Here is a 19,200-nt window from a genome sequence, read left to right as displayed (position 1 = left end):
AAAACAAAACAAAAACAAACAAACCTAAAAGTTTTTTTTTTATGGATCAATTTTGTGACATTATGTTTTATATATATGCAAAATATAATATAGGTGTATTAGAGTATAAAGATTAATTAATAACATTATTTTCCCCGTCATTCCATCCATGAAATCTGTTCGTCTCTATTTTATTTTATTTTTCAATAAAACAATTAAATTAAATTAAATTACATTTTAATTATTTAATTTATTTTTTATGGTTCACTTTTGTGATATTATGTTTTGTATGTATGCAGAAAATAAAACAACAAAAAATAATTAAATAATAAATTAATAATAGTATTTTTTTCCCCCTCATTTCATTCATGAAATATCTGCTCACACAGACTGAATCTCGTGGCGCCGCCTCCTCGCCAGAGAACTACAATCCCGGCATGCTTTGCGGCTCTTGCCAGCATTTCTTGTCGACGTGGGAAGGGAGGGATTCGGACACAAACAAACGTCCACGGGTTTGATGTCGGACTTAGGTGACAGATAACCGTGACATGTCCGGCGGATTCAAAAGATAACTCCGTGACATTTGAAACATGTGGCTCAAACCGGAAGAGATCCTGCTGAAAAACGCGTTTAAATTATGGGTCACCGAGAAGGATAACGAGTACTTCGTCCTGCAAAGGAGACGAGGGTACGGAGAAGGTGGAGGCGGCTTGACAGGTAACGTTAGCCGGTTTATGCTCTCACCTCCCCGCATGTGGAGGACAGCTGCTGCAGCTGCTGCTGGTGGTGCTGCAGCAGCAGCAGCGTCGCCAAACCCGGGTTACAAAAACAAGATATGAACGGGTTAACTCTCCGTACGTTTGCACAGCTACCGTGCTGGCTGTCTGCCGTGTGTATAGGGCGGATGCTGCTGTGTAGCATACAGGAAAAAAATCCCCTCACAGCAACAGGTACAGGAGTCCGATTAAGGCACCGAGCAGCTGGTGCTCATGTGCACCAACACAGCCTGCAGCAGGAGAAGGTGTCTGAGTATCTGGGCTTGTTTACAGCAGTCAACAAGGTTGCATCAAGTGTGTCCACACACACTCCAGGGTTCATTTAATTTCCTCCTGGTTACAGGAGAGGTTGCAGTATGTACACAAGGCCTGGAAAAAAACAACAACTTTAAGCTGTGTCACCTTTAGACTCCCAGCTGTCAAAAAACAGACTCAAAAATCTCCCCAAGGTGAGAAATTCAACAGAATATCATTGAATTTATAATGTCACTGCAATGTCAGACACTGCTGCTCCCCGGACAGTAATAAATGTGTCAGCAACTGTGGTGACACTGATTCTCGGCAGAGTTGTCGCTCTATAATTTAGGGTTATACCATAGCTCTGCTGGAATAAAATGGAATATTTCTAGCGTGCAGTTGTTGTTTTTTTCCATTATTGATTACTCTGTCAATTATTACCAACAGCCTAAACCTCAAAGTGACTGAGTCTACAAAGATATGAAGCCAAGGCTGTAAAAAACAACTAAATGTCTTGCAGTTTTTCTTAATGAATTAGCTACCTAATTATAAAAATGGTTGTTGATTGGGTAAATGATCCATCAGCTAATGTTTTTAGGCTTACTACAAAGCTCTTGTAGAGCTGGAATAACAGCTTCTTGCTATGGAAATGTATATTTACACGTGAGTGTGTGTATGTGTGTGTGTGTATACGCTCACTGCATTAGGTACGCTTGTATAATCTAATGTGATCTAATGCAACAGCTTTTACAGAGATAATACAGTAGGTGTTAATTTAATTTTTCATTGAGGTTGAATACACGACAGGGCCGTAATATTAGAGACACCTTTTTAATATGATGCACTCATGTACAACAACACCACCCACTGCTGCCTCAGTAATAAACATTAAGCATAATTGACATTAAAAACAGCTTTAATGGATGTCGTATCTGTGACGTCACCCACAGGTCTCTGATCAGAGTGATCAGCTCAGAGTGTGATGGCTCTGGCTGCCGTCATATTGGCCGTCCTGCCTCTGCCGCCTCCAGGCTAATCTAAAATGGGCGTAGATGACGTAGATCAGTGGACCTGACGTGGGCTGCTCAAACAAGCCTCCTGTAATGGCACCTAAGCATCAATCAAAGCAATCACCTTCTTAATTATTCATAACTTCACATCTCTTGGGTATTTTTAAATCATTCCCTTGTTGCACCATTCCGTATGGATTGTTTTGGATTTTGATCTATTTTATATCTTAATTTTGTATCTTTTTCTTTACCATTTCCTCATTGTAAACCAAATAACTGAACTTAAACATATTTTTGTACTTCCACTTTTAGTAAAGAGTGCATAGTAACCTTTTAAATCCCTGTGGAGTTTCTGATTTAGACACATTATGTTAGACACGTTATGTAAAACCTATTTCTTTGCTATTGTCACCTGGCAGTATAAAAGCGGGTCTTGTGATACCACCCCTGATTGTAACCTGCAGCTTCTAACCACATGCCACAGTGTGACAGCCGTAAAGTAATTAATAGATCATTAATGATAATGAACGGTGTTCCAGCTGAAGACGACGAGAGGACAGATGTCCTGTCTGGATGGTTTAATGATAGTGGAGGTTAAATACTACCTGATTGTACATAACATGCTGCACAAGAGCCTTTTTATTTCTAGTATCTTTGTATAGTGTTGTAGAGGTCTGTCCTCTGCTGTGCGACGCTGTTCTACACTGATGAGAACATAAATTACGTGTTTGACCCTTTGATTTCTTCGTGACTTGACAGCTCCATCAGTACATGTGGAGAGCTGATCCATGTTCAGTGCGCAGGCTGGTATAATGCTGATGCACTGCATGAGTGTGGTTTCACTGTGACCTTGTTAATTATTCATGGAGGGCATGTCAGAGAGAAGAAGTTAAGGTAACAGATTTTGCTAATTTTAGTTGTGCAACACTAGACAGTAGCTGAGCTCTTTCCTGGTGCGGTCAAATGGTTTGTTTTATCAGTAAATGCAGCAGTTATACGGCTATAGATTGGTTGGCATTGATCAGCTTTTTATTGCCAGAACTGAAAATATCGTTGTCATTTTTATTCACCTTTTATATTTTGAGTAATTGAGAAAATCTGCAGTTATCTTAACAATGAAAATGTGACATAAAAGAATGCTTAAAAGCTTTATTACAGTAAGCCAAAGGGTTCCACTCCAAACGGCAACAATGTGGCTGTGAAGTGAAAGTGCCAAAAACTGCATTTCCTCAAAAAGCCACTTCAGGGCGGCTACAGAATGAGTCAGTCTCCATAAGTCTCCATGTTATAATGTCCAACTTCACAGCAGAAATAAACATGTTTACAGCCTGGTACAAAAAACTGTTTTGGTCTCTATAGCTAATTTCCCTGTTCATGACAACTGTACTGAAATAACTCACCTGTTCAAATGATATTAGGACGTCATGGATACAACATCCATATTTATACTGTCTATGGTCCATCTTCAGTTCCTGATGTACAAAATACACCATGTTCTTGAATCCAGCACATCACTGGTTGCTTGATTTTCAGGTGTGTTTTTATTGGTTAAAAATATCAATGTATTGTATGTTACAGGGCTCCTTGTGGGGACTCTGGATACCGTGTTGGACTCCACATCCAAAGTTGCTCCCTTTCGCATTCTGCACCACACACCTGACTCACAGGTGTACTGGTCAATAGCATGCGGTATGTCACTGTATTTTTATTTTTTTTTAATGGCCAACAAGTTTTAAACAAGTTAAAAATTGTGTAAAAAACATTCACTATTAATGTGCTAATGTTCTTACTTTTGTCTTAATGTCGGGTCAGGTGTCACCAAAGAAGAGATTGTCCAGCACTGGGACTGGCTGCAGCAGAACATCATGAGGACGCTGTCTGTTTTTGACTCCAGTGAAGACATCACCAGCTTTGTACAGGGCAAGATCAGAGTAAGAACTTCCCTTTTTTTTTTACCAGAGATCTCTCGTTGGATACTAAATGTGATAATGGCCTCTTAATTCTCTGACTTTGAAATCACTTAAACTTGATTATTTGGATTTTTATCCTCTTATAAGTAAGTGTGGGTTCATCACCAAGAGTATCGGCTTTCAGATTTGTTGATATATTGATTTATGCAAAGCCAATCTCTTATCACTCTCAGCCTGCAGTAACCCATGATATTTAATGTGTTAGGGTCTCATTGCTGAGGAAGGGAAGACGTCCCTGGTGCTGGAGGACGATCCAGAGAAGTTCAGAGAAGCACTCCTGAGGTTTGAGAAGTGGTTCGAGCTGCCGCCGGAGGAGAAGCTGGTCACATACTACTCATGCAGTTACTGGAAAGGCAAAGTGCCCTGCCAGGGCTGGCTCTACCTCAGCACAAACTTCCTGTGCTTCTATTCATACCTGCTGGGAGCTGAGGGTAAGTCATTTATGGTCCACTAATTACCATGAGTTGCATGATGTTGAGTGATGAAAGGTCCTAACAGCCACTGTAGTTGGCTTTTATGGGCTGAAAGGAACACTTTTTCACTGGAAAACAGCATGAGGTAATGTTCCTAATTGCTAAAGAGCCATTAGACTGCAGCAGACCACATAGTGGAGGCAGGCTTGAGAAGCAGCACGGATGATGGATAACACTGATTATCATGACACTTTAAACGGCACTTCACCCTCTTGCTGTTGTGTTTGACGGCATGACGGCGTCAGTAGCTGGCCCTGAATCTGATCCATTTACTGCTTATCTGGCCAGAAATAGACATTAATTAGGAGATAAAGGATTGCTGGGAATGAGATTCACGGATTACTTTACAAAGATACACAACTTTTATAATAATTTGGGACTGATTTTGATGACTGGATCGTTTTTTGTTTTTTTTTTTGCTCCAGCTGCTCTGCTTCAGCTTCAGACCACATGGAGCACCGGTGGTTAGCTACATAGCAACAAGTAAAGCTGTATGTCAAAAAGTAAACTCAGAGACTTTAGGCAGTGAAGCTGGTGGATATGGAAAACCAAGGGTAATATGCATCTCTGCTTCACAACCGAAAAAGCACCATCTTAGAGACAAAGAAGAACAAGTCGTCCTGAGTGGGTGGATGGATAGGTGTGTCCATGTGTGTTGTAGGCGTGCTCAGCTGTACTGTGCCTGGAGCAGAAATTAAGAAAAAGCTAAACAGTTGTCCTTTTAATCAATAATTTAACTTTCATTTTCACTCTGCAGTGAAGCTGGTCATTTCCTGGGACGAGATCTGGAGGCTGGAGAAAACCTCAAACGTCCTACTGACCGAGAGCATCCACGTCTTGGCTCACGGGGAGGATCACTACTTCTCCATGCTGTTGCACCTTAATGAAACATTTGTTATCATGGAACAGCTGGCCGACTACTCCATCAAACGTCTTTTTGATAAAGAGGCCTTCCAGAGAGAGCCGGCGCTCTCTGACCCTCTGCAGATCACCAAGAGGTACTGTGTTTCTGCTGCGCTGCACAGCTGTACATGATCCTGTTAGTGCGCCTGTCGACCTGAAGACACCAGAGTAAACACAAAGTCTGACATGAGTCAAATAGCATTTGTTTGTTTTGTACCTGCCGGGACTGGAAGGCAGATCAAACAATACTGGTGTCAGATATTTTAACATCAGCTTCTTTACTTCAACAATTTTTTTTTTTTACAGCTTTTGATTTGATGTTGATCAGCTGGAATCATTTACAAATTAAACTCAAGATTTGTGTCCTGGTTGATTTGGTGACACCCATAGTCACAGGATTAGAGCTCACTGTAACTGCTCCTTCTCGTGCCTGACATATTTCAGACTGATCCAGTATAAAAAAAAATGCAGAAAATTACCGTTTTGTTGACGCATTTTTGATTAACGGTAGCGGCAAGTGCTGTGCTCACTGACAAACACATTTCACTGTAACGTGAGTTGACTTTTTATTCTCAAAGTCATCATGCTTCACCAGTTAAATGCTCTTAATGTGATGCTGCAACAGTAAGAAATCTTTTCATTAACAGCAACTTAATACAGCATTTTTCCAGAGAATGTCTCCACAGACAACACTGCAAATACATAAATACTGTAATACATTCATCGGTATGATTGTGTTACCTCATAGGGTGATAGATAGTGACTTAACAGACATTTATTTAAAAGAAAATCTTCGTCTCCGTACTATGACCTCCATCCGTCACAGTGGGGCTGGAGCCTATCCTAGCTGACTTAGTGCGAGAGGCGGGGTACGCCCCGGACACGTCGTCAGCTCATCACAGGGCACATAGAGACAAACAACCATTGACACTCACATTCACACTTATGGTCAATTTATAGTCATCAGTTAACCTGTTGTGCATGTCTTTAGACTGTGGGAGGAAGACGGAGTACCTGTTGAGAACCCACCTAGACACGGGGAGAAACTTTACATAGAAAGGCTCGGTTCGAATCAGGAACCAGCTGTGAGGCGACAGGAGCAACCACCGTGACGTGACATTATATTTAATAAAATATGTATTAGTAATGATCTAAAGCACTGACACTGCCTAAAAGATTGATCTGAAAGGTGAAAAACCTAAAAAAGAAAACGTTGTCATGAGACAGTCTGGAGGCTGCTTGAAAGATAACTTTAAACTTAAACTTGATGTTCTGCTTGTGACTTTACTTTCTGCTTTACTTCCCGCACAGAGGCCTCGAAGCTCATGCAAAGAGCGAGCAGTTCCAGACGTTTTTCAGGCTTCCCAAAGAGGAAAATCTGTTGGAGGTGCACGAGAGCTTCCTGTATGTGCCCTTCAGCCACTACAACACGCTTGGCAAGATCTGTCTGTCGGAGAACTATTTGTGTTTCGCCAGCCAGGATGGAAGCCAATGCCATGTCATCATTCCAATGCGAGAGGTAATGTGATGCAAAGGCGGCATTACTTGATTGAAAACACTGCCAGTAAGTCACAAAAAGCTCTCTGCATACTGATGAATACCAGCCTCAAAAGTCTGTTCTGACTACGTTATTTCAGGTTGTAAACGTTGAAAAGCCGGACTCCAGCAGCAGGGCTTTAACGGTGTGTGTGCGCGGCAAGAGGGCGCTGCGTTTCTCTGAAGTCCGGGATTATCAGCGACTTGCCAACACGATTCGTAGCAGGTGTGGGATTAGTGCCAGCCCTCAGCACTCTGCTTCATCCGGGGTAACCTGTTTACCATTTGTTGTTTGATGTTTATTCTGCAGTTTTTTTAGTCGTCTCTGACATTGAAAAATGAAATCTGTGTTCAAGGCCATACGAGGCGAGTGCCAGTCGCTCATCAACCACTTCGAGGACAACCCAGAGGACGTAACACTGATGGTGGGACAGAAAGACAGCAGCAAGGCCGTGAGCACCGAGGCTCTCATGACTGTTTTCCACCCCCAGGATGTTGAAAACCTCGACCCCAAAATGGTAAATATCTCCTTACTGCTTGTCTTCACCACAACCACACTCGGTTACAAGATCTAACTGGATTGCCTTGATGTAAGACAAGTGGGGGTGTGCGGGTGGGTGTCTAATTAATTCAGGGGTGGACATAAATAAAAATAAAGCGTGCATCTGTTTAGAAAGACAAAGACTGCTAACAGCATTGCAGAGCATGTACAAAAAGAAGGTGGTTGTGTGTTTGACAGCTCAAAGAAAAGATGAAGGAGCAGTCATGGAACATCCATTTCTCTGAATATGGACGCGGCACGAGTATGTTCTTCACCAAGAAGACACGAGACCTGATTGTTCGTGGCGTTCCTGAGGCCTTGAGAGGAGAGCTGTGGATGCTGTTCTCAGGTATTTATACAGCAGACGTAACTCTCACCACAGTAAGTGATCTGCAGTGACAGTGACGCCTGGCATGATTGAAAGTGTTAAGTGCTCAAGTGCCCGTACTCGACATTAATAATTAATTTGAACACAGTTGGCGTGGGCTCTCTGCAGCATCTGCTTTTGAACTGACTGTGGATCTGCCTTCGTAGGAGCTGTGAACGACATGGCCACCCACCCCGGCTATTACACAGAGCTGGTTGAACAGTCTCTGGGCACAAGCACTTTGGCAACGGATGAGATCGAGAGAGACTTGCACCGTTCTCTGCCAGATCACCCTGCCTTTCAGAGCGACACAGGAATCTCAGCTCTACGCAGAGTCCTCACTGCCTATGCATACAGGAACCCTAAAATCGGCTACTGCCAGGTACTCTGACAATTTGCTATCCTAATCTTTCTTTATCTCTTCATTTCTAGTGGGTTTATTCTTTCGTTTTTCTATTTTACGTAAGGGGAAGATCATGGTACAGATTTCAACAAAAGCTTTGAACCCTTTTGTCTAAATTACACTGGGCACAGCTGCGTCACGGTCCAGGAGCACCGCAGCTGCTGCAGCTGAACACGTCCGTAGACAATGTTTGTAATCCCACCAAAAGTGGCGCATCTCAGAAGCAGCTCTCTCCACTCTGCTCCTCTGGGTATACTTTGCTGTTCCACTTTTGACGGATGCCGCATCACTCATAAAAGGAGCAGATCGAGCTAGACATAGGTCAGACACAGAAACAGCATAGAGAATCAAAATAAAACACCTTGTGCAGACTTCCAAAGGGCCAAAAGGGAACCAATTTTACATATATACACATCGAAGAAGCACACAAACCAAGAAAAAACTACTATATCTAAGCAAGTTAACAAAGTCTTGTGAGCAAAACACTTCTGAAATGTAGAGTTTGAAACCTTGAATGGATCAAATCAGCGTTGTGGCTGTGATGTGACAGAGACGTGCCCAGTCTGGGCCAGATGGTTTTTAAAACTCCTGTCTCCTTCACTGTGATTTCAGTGCAGCCACAAATGATCAAAGAAGCCATTGAAAACATTTTTTAAACAGTTTTTGTTCTGAAATACGCACCTTGTTGACACAGACATCTTTACCCTGCCTCTGCAGTTCACCGTTGACTCACAACTGTGTCTTTTTTTTTCTCCTCTCATTCAGGCCATGAACATCCTCACGTCAGTTCTCCTGCTCTACGCGAAAGAAGAGGAGGCGTTCTGGCTCTTAGTGGCCGTCTGTGAGAGGATGCTGCCGGATTACTTTAACCGCCGAATTATTGGTGAGAGGACAAGCGAAGTGATGCCGGTAATTTTGGGACATTAGGTCTTAACGGCTCTCTAAAATGTCGCTGATCTTTCCTCAGGTGCTTTGGTCGACCAGGCGGTTTTCGAGGATCTGATTCGGGAAAACCTCCCCCAGCTGGTGGAGCATATGACGGACCTGAGTTTCTTCTCGTCCGTGTCCTTGTCCTGGTTTCTCACTCTCTTCATCAGCGTCCTGCCCATAGAGAGCGCCGTGAACGTGGTCGACTGTTTTTTCTACGACGGCATAAAAGCCATCCTGCAGCTCGGCCTGGCAGTGCTGGACTACAACATGGAGGCTCTGATCAGCTGCCACGACGACGCAGAGGCCGTCACCATCCTCAACAAGTCCGTGTGAATGCAAACACAAGCAGGGCTGATATATTTTAGGCATTATTACTGTGTGAATTATTGTCTCTCTTTCTCTGATTGGTGATTTCAGATTCTTTGACAGTGTGACAAACAAAGACAGTCCGTTGCCTCCAACGGTGCAGCAAGCTTCAGTGGGCAATAACGACAAAACATCCCACTTTAATGTGGATATCAGTGAACTGATCCGAGAGGCCTACGAGGTACTGTGAGCTGTTTCCATGACAGTTCTGTTAAGAGATGTCTGCGTTGTGGTTGATTTTTACTAACTGTGATTTGTTTTAGAAATATGGACACATCCGTTCAGAGGAAGTCGAGAGTTCACGGAAAAGAAACAAACTGCACGTAATCCAGACACTGGAAGATACAACCAAGCAGAACGTTGTAAGTGCTCATTGAGTTTACAGCAGTTTAAGCTTGGTAAAACCTGTGTTTTTGTGTCAAAGTGACTAAGGGGGACCTTGAGTGAGAACGCTGCAGCCAAGAAAAGGACTACAACATAATCCTCGTGGCCAGTTACATCAAAATACATCAAAAATACAATTTGAAAGTGCTTGTTTTTGCCACTGACCAACTCATATTGTGTCTGACAACCTTATGGAAAGCATTCTACAGAAAAATTTAATGTTTTCTGTACCTTAAATCTCCTGTGCACAGAGGATCACAGCACCCACAGGGTCACCATCAGTCTCCGGAGCTTCACCACCTTGCAGCAGCTGGTTCACATCCTCTGCCTGTCGCCTCCGTCTCTCTCTCTCCTTGTCGACTCTTCAGTTTGTTTTATCCGTAAACCTCCGGCTCGAATAAATACAAGCAGCCATCGAACTCATGTCCTCATCCACATTGTCGGAATCAGATAAATATTCAGACGTGACATTGATAATGTTACGTAACTCTGAGCTTTGCTTTTTGTACTCTAACACAACAAACTTCCTGGCAGGTGCATTACTACACTCACGTTTTCACTGTTGACACAAGTAACCTCACCTCTCCGGAGATTTCAGAATGAAACCTGCTTGGGTAAGACTTGGTTAGACACACAGTGGATCTAGTGAATGTTTCATGTTGTCAGACACTTAAAATAACAATCTGAGCCAGTCAGTGGCAAAAAAAAAACAAGTCCTTTTTAATAGACGTATCTTGATGGTGTCCAGTTCCCCACAAGGGTTACATCGTATGTCCTTTTTGCGGATGCAGGTTCAAAACTTGTCCCCATATAAATAAGGCTTAGGTTTAAGAATAATGAAGTTACCCTTTAATCAAATCTTAATATTTTCAGATTCGGGTGGTGTCCCAAGAAGTCAGATTCAGTGCCTCACAGCTTGATGAGCTTTATAACTTGTTCAAAGTGAGTCTGAGACAAGAAACAAATACAAAAATGTTGTAATATTTAAAAAAGAGAGAAATACAAACATGTTTTTTTGTTTTGTTTGTTTGTTAGAGGCAGCATTTTCTCAGCTGCTACTGGACGATGAAGAGTCCAGCTCTCCTCCATCATGACCCCAGCCTGGCTTATTTGGAGCAGTACCAGTTGGGTTTCCAACAGTTCAGCGTGCTCTTCTCCCTGCTGGAGCCTTGGGCTTTTTGCACCAACAAGAGCACCCTCTCCCTCTGGATCTTCCGCCTGATCGACGAGAATCAGGACGGCCTCGTCAACTTTAAAGAGTTCTGCTACGCTCTTGGTAAATTCCCTCTTTCTCTGCACTCCGCTAATGCAGCCATTAAACCTGCTATAATTTCTAAATTGCTTCTCGTGCAGATACTTTGTACAGCGGATCTTTCACAAACAAGCTGAAATTCCTCTTCAAGCTGCACCTGCCACCAGGTGAGTGATGAAGCTGCCACCAGCAACTAAATCTCAGTGATTAAATTCCTCAATAACCCTTAATCCATCTGTCTCTTGTAAACTATAAAATCGATTAGTTTGTGTACCACTGACATATCTGCAGTGATCATGTGATCAAATGTTTCCAGACTGGATCCTTTACAGCCTCCAGATTTTACCACATGCTGTCACACGACAGCGATAACACGTCAACAGACATACAGCAGCAGCCTGCAGTGAAAAACAAGCTCAGATCGAGTTAAATCAGTCTGCCGTCTGCAGGGCTTGAAAGTATGAGTTCAGAGATCCAGTCTGTAACTCGGCATTTGTTGAGTGAGCACATCACCGAGGGGGAAGAAGCTGCCCTTGAATGGTGTGCCTCTTGTTTGCATGACTGTGGCACGTGCTCGCCTGAAGGCGGGCGTAAGAATAGTCCATATTGGGTGAAAGAACTTTGCCATGGCAACGATGGGTGCGAGGAGCTGTAAGGGCATTTTTGCAGTGGGGATCTGCGATGAGAAGGAAGTGCTCAGATTACAACTGACAGCTTAGCAGCAGCAGAAGAGTACTGAGTCACGGTTTGTGATGTGCCAGGCCAGTGAGCATCAAGCAGCAAGGCTTGTTTTGTGTCTGCATGTTGCTTCAGCACCAAGGACAGGTCCCATCTTGTTACCACCGTCCAGACAAGATGGTGGAGGCCCAGTTCCTGAAGAAGCAGACTGTAAGTCTGATAAGTCAGACAGCACTTAGTGTGACAGCGAGGCCGACAAACAAGTTCATATTTTCCAGTCAGCACCGTTTTTCATGTCACAACTTTATGCGTCGTAGGTTTTTCCCCTCAAGAGTGTCTAGCGAGCTGATATTTGTAAACCACAGCGACTTCAAACGCTTCCCAATTTCACAGCGGGACAGCCCTGAGCCCTTATCGACGGAGTAGGAGCCCACATCAAACTCTGACATTGCAAGTGGGCTAAACGCTCCATTGATCAAGGAGATGAAATCATGTGCTATTTAGAGCTGAGAGGCTGCAGGTTTTTCAGTCCAAACATGCAGCACAGCAGCTGTACTCACTTATCAGCTTCAATTAGAGAGGAGAGACTACGCTGTGACATCATCTGTGTCGTGATTGGTTGTAGGGACAAAAAAATGTCTTGTATCTTTTAACAAAGAGCTACAGCTCTGCTAAAGGCTGCCGTGATGTTGGGAGATGTAACAGATGGGAGAGTGAACAGTGATGATAATTTGACGTATTGTTGGGAAAGGTCAGAACTTGACAAAGTTCGTAGTGTCATCTCATTAGATTTGAAACGTTATTTTAGATTTTATGTGGAAATTGAAGGCCGACTCTGGCGATTTAGGAAAGGTCACCGCAGTCATTCTGTTTCAAACGGCAGAGGCACACTGAGCGACTAACCAACATGGTGATGCTTAAATGCAGCATGAAGCTGTCGGGCAAATATAACGGCACTGCTGCTTGTGAGGGCAAGTATTTTAGTAGTGACACAATCATATCACATCATACAATACTCAATTTGCACAAAATAATTTATTTAGTATCTTTATACATGATGTATTAATACTGTTACATAACGAGGAGCTAACAGTTTGTCCCCCCTTTAAAATATCATTCAGTCCAATTTAGTTGAATCTTTGACACAAAAACAGGCTTCTCACATGTCCTGGACAACCTGGAAAAAAAGTTTTCCAGTAGTGGTTAAAAGGACCAAATATTTGGGCGTCCTGGAAACGCAACTGGTAGAGCGTCAGCAAAGTTAAATCCTTGTTGCAGTGACCCAGGTTTGACTCCGGCCTGCGGTCATTTGCTGCCTCTTGTCCCCCCTCTAAATAAAATAATAAAAGAAGAAAAAAAAAATCGATTTGTGAATTGTATTTTGTCCCTCCACTTAGATCGCCTCTGTAAACCGAGGTTTGTATTTTGTTTGAACTTGACTGTTGGTTGGATGAGCTGCGCACTCCTAAAGTGGAAAAAAAACACTTCCTATTCATTTAATTCAATTTAATTTAATTGCCACATATAATAATAATAATAATAATAATAATAATAATAATAATAATTTTAAAAAGGTACAATCATAGTGAAATGTTTTTCTGTAAGCTCCTACAATTTGTTCAATTGACAATAGTGACAAATAGGATATTTATAAGAATATAAGAAGTGGTCAATGTAATGTGAGTAAGTAAAAATCTTAATGAAAACTAAATAACAACAATATGATATTAATAGTGAATAAAACAAGCTCCCATGTCAGTCGATCTCTCTGAGTGAGAACAGCTGAGCTGACATCGATAAATCTTGAATGATTTCTTTATTTGAGACTTAAATAGATTTTAAATATACTGTGTCTTTTACAGTCAGTGTTCCTCTTTTGTGTTTGTGAATTGATGAGGTCAAGAAAACCCCTTGAAGAGTCCTGGAAAGAGTGCAAACCTTTCTGTTGCAGGATTGTTGGATGTGATTACATCAGACTGTATCTAACAAACTCTGTCTGTGACCTCTGTTTTCATTCATCAAGCTACTTTCATCTGTCTCTTCATCTTTCCTCTCAGTGCACTCACAGTCAGTATCTTCCAGCTTTTACAGGTAGTCCTTTGCACTTAAAGGAACAAAGAATCCAGCACTTTATCCCAGTGACTGAAGACTCTTCTCACTTGAGTAGACTCACTGGTTAGCCTCTTTACTCTTTCTTCTCCTTTTTTAAAGCTTCACTTTTACCCTTTCCTCCTAAATCATGATTGTGTCTTGATGCTTGCTCGATGTCCTTGTTTGTTCTTGAGGCATTTCTGCTCGTATATTTCAGCATTTGATCTCCCTGAAGATGGCGTGATAAGGAAAAGCCCTGAAAGAGGTAGCGAGTCGCACATATTTAACACAAACACTCCACAGCTGGAAGAAAAGCCTGTAAATGTCTTAATTTTGTGTGATGTGATTGACAGGCAGAGGAAAGGTGGACCTGCAGGCCTACCTGAAGCAATGGCAAAATGAGATACTTAAGAAAGAGGAAACCATCAAGGACCTACCCCGAATTAATCAGGTAATATCTCTTTAATTTCACAAAAAATGACCTATGTGATATGTCAAATTATCTGACAGTACAACATGTGCTTTATTTATTTTCCTATCTCAGACTCAGTTTATCCAGTTCTCCAAGACCCTCTACAACATCTTTCATGGCGATCCAGATGAGGAGTCTCTTTACCGAGCTGTGGCCCATGTGACCAGCCTCCTCCTGAGGATGGAAGAGGTCGGACGGAGGCTCCAGGAGCCGAGCAGCCCACCTGAATCCACAAAATCTGCAGACAGCCCTCCTGCTGGTGCTGCTGCTGCCGCCGCCGCCGCCCCAGAAGAGTCGCCTTCAACCGAAGAAGCTTCCACCACCCCGGAGAGCTCCGACACCCCCGGCTCACACAACAGCCAGGAAGCAGCGCCGGACCTCTCGGAGATAGAGTGGTCGTTTTCCTTCGAGCAGGTCCTGGCTTCCCTGCTGAACGAGCCGGCCCTGGTGACCTTCTTTGAGAGGCCCGTCGACGTTCAGACTAAACTGGCACAAGCCAGGGTCGCCCAGCTGAAGCTGAAGGTCAATAAGTGAAAGGGATGCAATTGTTGATCGATTCAAACCCACACGTCACCATGAATTTCCTTTTCTCCACGTGGATAAGGCACGACATCTCCAACACTGTTGTAACACTGACCAACAACCTTCAGTGTGATCTCATGTTAGGCCTCGTGGCAGACATCCAGCAGGTCACTGCTCCTCAAATCTGATTATGCATTTTTTTAGCCATCTGTGATGAAATTCATTCTCTCGTGTAGCTTCAGATTTTAAGTTGAGTTTAAAATGTATCCTCCCCATATGCCATGGAGCACACACAGTATAGTTTCTACTGTATGATGGACATTCAGCACTGTAGTTTGTCCTCTCCATAACAAATGACTTAGACAAGGTGACTGAGAGTCTGCAGGAGGGAAGGTTCTCCTGGACATCTCGATATATTTTCTGTCACTGCTGTAGTGAAACAAAAACGTAAATGCTGATGTGTCCTGTGACTTAAGTGTCTCTGTTTTTTCGGGCATCATTAGTGTAAACTTATTGTGAGAAAACACACCAGCTTTCCAGTCAATACAACAAGGCACAGAATAAATATTAGTACAGTGAGCGAGGACATGCTGCGGTGTCTCTGGAAGCCATAAAACTGATTTCAGATTATTATCTGAATGAGGATGTCCGATGCATTTTACAGAGAGCATAAAAAGAGTCTATTCTATTATAAATTTGCAATAATATATAAATAAGTAAGAGGGGATGCCGTAACTGCCACAACACAGCTCATCTGTCTCATTCGTCCCGACGGCAGCACATGCAGTAACAATATTATAGCATGACTTCAAGTGTGTCATACTTGAAAACCGTGGCGTGTAAAGTTATAATAGTTTGAATTCCACAGTGCTGCTGTAACAAAGTCTCCTGCGTCCGCTTGTGAAAAATACGCCGTGTGTGATCTCTACAGTGCGATCGATCGATGTGCTGTTTGCTTTACGTCCGTCTTACCGTACACGTAGGATGTCGTGTTCTCGTATAAGTGCAGCATTTTGTACGTAGAGGTCAGTTCGGTAGTCGTTTTGATTATTGTATTTATGAGGTATGATATGAGCTGGTGGACTGTTGTGGACACAGCTTAAAACTTTTCGAAGGACGTTTTGTTTTATCAAATCTCAGGGTGCAATTTGTGTAAAATAAAAGGGATATTTTTTCGACCTGGGACATATAAAGTATACGACTGAGTTATACAAAGCTTACAAATGTCTGTAACCTTCAAATATAGAGCATGTGTAGCATCTTTATCGGATTGCCACAGAAAGCCAGATCTGACTTGAGTATTTCAGTTATTTTTCTGTGCATTTTCCGCTTACTTTCTTCGTTTTCTGCTTCTGTCTCAGTGAAATCATTCGCAGTCATTTTGCACAGTTGTTTGAGATTCATGAGTAGATATGTGTGTATCTTGGCTCAAATGCTTTTTCGAAAGGTCATGACCGCTTTCTGCTGCAGGTTGTCGGCCTCCCGGGGCCAAAATTCACAAATTTATAGCGTGAGGAGAAAATGTGTTTTAGAAGCTCTTCAAGTGCAAGTGCAATTTTTTATTATTCTGCCATTTGCTCAGAACATTTCACTTTATTTTCTTAATTAAGTCCTTATTTTTTCACTTCAGGACCAATCTGGTGCGTTTTGTTATGTGATTACTTGGGCTGGATTGTTGATTGTTGTCACTCCTTAAATCCAAAGCTCGATCGGTGGCTTTAGTTTAAAACCTGAAGCCGTAAAAAGAAAAAGTTTCAACAGGAGAGCTCGGCCTCTGGGCTTCAGGAGCCGAGCAGCTGATTGTTATCGTCAAAACAGAAACTTTATTTCTTTATTTATTATTTTAATTTAAAAGATGGCAATGTTTTGCAATATTTTAAAACTTAAATTAGAAATTATAACAAAACATAAACAACAACCTCTTATCAAAGAGAGTGTTTTCATGTCAGTTTACTGCATGCCTAATATATTTCTGATTATTTGATGATATCTTAAAGATGATAAATCACATAAATAAGTCAAGTTTGCTTTCAAAAATTCATTTGCGGTTAAGAGGACATAAATCTTATGATGCTTTTTTTCCGCAGGCATAGCTTTTGGAAAATGGCTCTTTGTTGTTTTTTTGTTTTCTTTTTAAATCTCAGAATAGTTTGTGGTTTCCTCTTTGTGGGGAAATAAAAAAGAGAGACTTTGTACTGTATGAACATAGAAGATAAATCCGATTCAGTTCTGCCATTAAAGCATCATAGTGTATACACTAAGCATGGGTAACGCTTCAGCTCCTGCATCAGTATATGGTTAATCAAGTCTTTATATGTGCAGATGTAGTCTACAGCTTTTATAGTCTGTAACTTTTGATTGAAAGCTTGTTTTGCAAAATATGTGAAACATAAATATTTCTGTTTACCTGCTTGATTATGATTTTTCTTTTTTTTAAAGAAGTACCAGAATAAAGATTGATGATTCTATGAATAATGAAGTTTGCGTCGTTCTGAGTGTCTACATACACCAACATGAACTGAAACATGACTCGTGACATGTTCACTAGAGCTTGTTTACGTTTGTCAGTGTGCTTCTGAACAGCTGACTATATGGGAAACGTTATGTAGGATTTTAGTCAACCAAGCTGTCATTGTAACAATTCTTGTTTGAAAATCAAAAATCAAGATGTCACAACAAAGACCGGTAAACTGACTGTACTTGTACAGCAGTTTTTGGGAGCTATGGTGCAGCCTTTGTGAGCAATTTGGTAGCAGTCGGTACCTTGCCCAAGGACACTTCGACATGCAGGGATCAGCCCACAATCTGATAGTGATTACCTGATCAGTGGAAAGGAAGGTGGATTGCCACAATGTAAAATTATCGGGCATGTATTTGTGTCCTGTTACAGATATGTTTACCTGTACATTATGAAATTGGTAACATGCACATGTTATAATATATTTTGCTTAGATTGACAACATAATAATAACGCTGACATTTCATTGCCCTTTGAATCAATGTGGCAATTATTGGAGTGAAGCATCAACCTCTGTGGCTGTGAAGTGAAGCCAGAGCAGAAAAACTGCAGTTCCTTGAATTTCCACTCAAGCTTGGCTTACAGAACAAGTCAATCTCCATAAGCCCCCATGTTAAAATGTCAGAAACAAACATGTTTACAGCCTGGTGTACAAAAAACAGTTTTGGTCTCTATAGCTAGTTTACCCTTTCTTGACAACTGCACCGAGTCAGATTTTTTTATAAAACATACATATATAAATTATATTGAAGCTTAAAATTATGCATAATTATCAGTGTGACAGCTTTGATTGACAGCCAGGTGTCATTCAACCTGCCTCAGGTCCACCCACGCTCCACGTCTTTGCCAATTTTTAGTTTAGCCAAGGCCAGAACCACCACTCTGAGCTTCACAACTCTTCAGAAACCTGAGGGTGACTTCATGAATAGGACGTCCATATTTTATCATGAGGTAACTATTATGTTCTTAAGCTGCTCCGCTTTGTTCACAAAATAACCTTGTCTGTGTGCCGTTTGGTGCTGAGCAGGCAGTGTAAAGAGAGTTTTTAGTTTTTTCCTCTTAAATTAGCTGTTAAACAACAAGCTAGAACTGAACTGTAAAACCAAGTGGAGCTGCAGATCCAGGTTTATCACTATGGAGTGACTCCTTTCACATTGTCACATTAAAATTATGCAAGATTCTCACAGCTTTAAATATGACTAAAATGTGGAACAGGCAGTTATGACTCAATAAATGCTTACTGTGTTTGTCATGGCTGTTGCGATGGTGGCTTCAGACTTCACCCACGAGTCTGAAAATTCTTTGACCTTTTCACACAACAGCTGACTAACCCCCCCCCATCAGCAAACACTAAATATCAACAGTCACTGGTATGTTTACTGTCCAGATCTGTGGCCACAAAAACCTTAACAGGTCCCACCTCACATGGTGCCCCAACCTACAGTAAGCATGACGGTTTTAATGGAAAAATCCTGTCATTATGTTATGATACGCTGCATGTTAAAGACAAAAGTAATGAGACCTTTATAGGCTTTTTTATGAAAGCATGTGGACAGAACAACATGAATTATGATGCCACCGTGTACTAGAGGCCACATTTTAATGTCTTGAGGAAAGAAAGGCACAAATCCTTTACCTTACAGGTCATCATAGTGGGTCAAAAAACATCCTTTATGACGACATTTACAGTCTTGCTGGTCACTGACGGTACAGCAGCAACAAAAATACCCTCTTTATGGTATGACAAAACCTTGAGACCGTACATGTAGGCCACAATGAATCACCATTAACA

General features: G+C 41.9%; 1 protein-coding gene across 2 annotated transcripts; it reads left to right on the top strand.

Annotated features, from left to right (window-relative positions):
- Positions 1-376: 376 nt before the first annotated feature.
- Positions 377-17,362, top strand: tbc1d8b (TBC1 domain family member 8B). Of its 2 annotated transcripts, XM_010749908.3 has the most exons (21): positions 377-696; positions 3,581-3,691; positions 3,815-3,933; positions 4,178-4,403; positions 5,203-5,443; positions 6,660-6,867; positions 6,986-7,153; positions 7,241-7,402; positions 7,624-7,774; positions 7,960-8,174; positions 8,961-9,078; positions 9,163-9,448; positions 9,543-9,672; positions 9,755-9,853; positions 10,749-10,817; positions 10,911-11,151; positions 11,229-11,294; positions 13,888-13,980; positions 14,114-14,161; positions 14,250-14,347; positions 14,441-17,362. In XM_010749908.3, exons 1-21 carry the CDS (start codon positions 570-572, stop codon positions 14,900-14,902), a joined length of 3,438 nt encoding a protein of 1,145 aa, XP_010748210.2. In that variant the 5' UTR covers positions 377-569; the 3' UTR covers positions 14,903-17,362. The 2 variants fall into 2 exon arrangements, with proteins under 2 accessions (XP_010748210.2, XP_010748217.2); XM_010749915.3 differs by lacking the exon at positions 13,888-13,980 and having other exon boundaries at positions 570-696.
- Positions 17,363-19,200: the final 1,838 nt, after the last annotated feature.

The sequence above is a fragment of the Larimichthys crocea genome, chromosome XXII (genome assembly GCF_000972845.2).
Source record: "Larimichthys crocea isolate SSNF chromosome XXII, L_crocea_2.0, whole genome shotgun sequence".
NCBI lineage: Eukaryota > Metazoa > Chordata > Actinopteri > Sciaenidae > Larimichthys > Larimichthys crocea.
This window is presented reverse-complemented; position numbering and strand designations above follow the sequence as displayed.

Bases quoted from the DNA above. Each gene is read 5' to 3' on its own strand.
- tbc1d8b (XM_010749908.3), top strand. From the start codon at position 570: ATGTGGCTCAAACCGGAAGAGATCCTGCTGAAAAACGCGTTTAAATTA. The intron at 3,934-4,177 runs GTAAGAACTTCC...TTAATGTGTTAG, and splicing joins TTGTACAGGGCAAGATCAGA to GGTCTCATTGCTGAGGAAGG. The intron at 5,444-6,659 runs GTACTGTGTTTC...CTTCCCGCACAG, and splicing joins CCTCTGCAGATCACCAAGAG to AGGCCTCGAAGCTCATGCAA.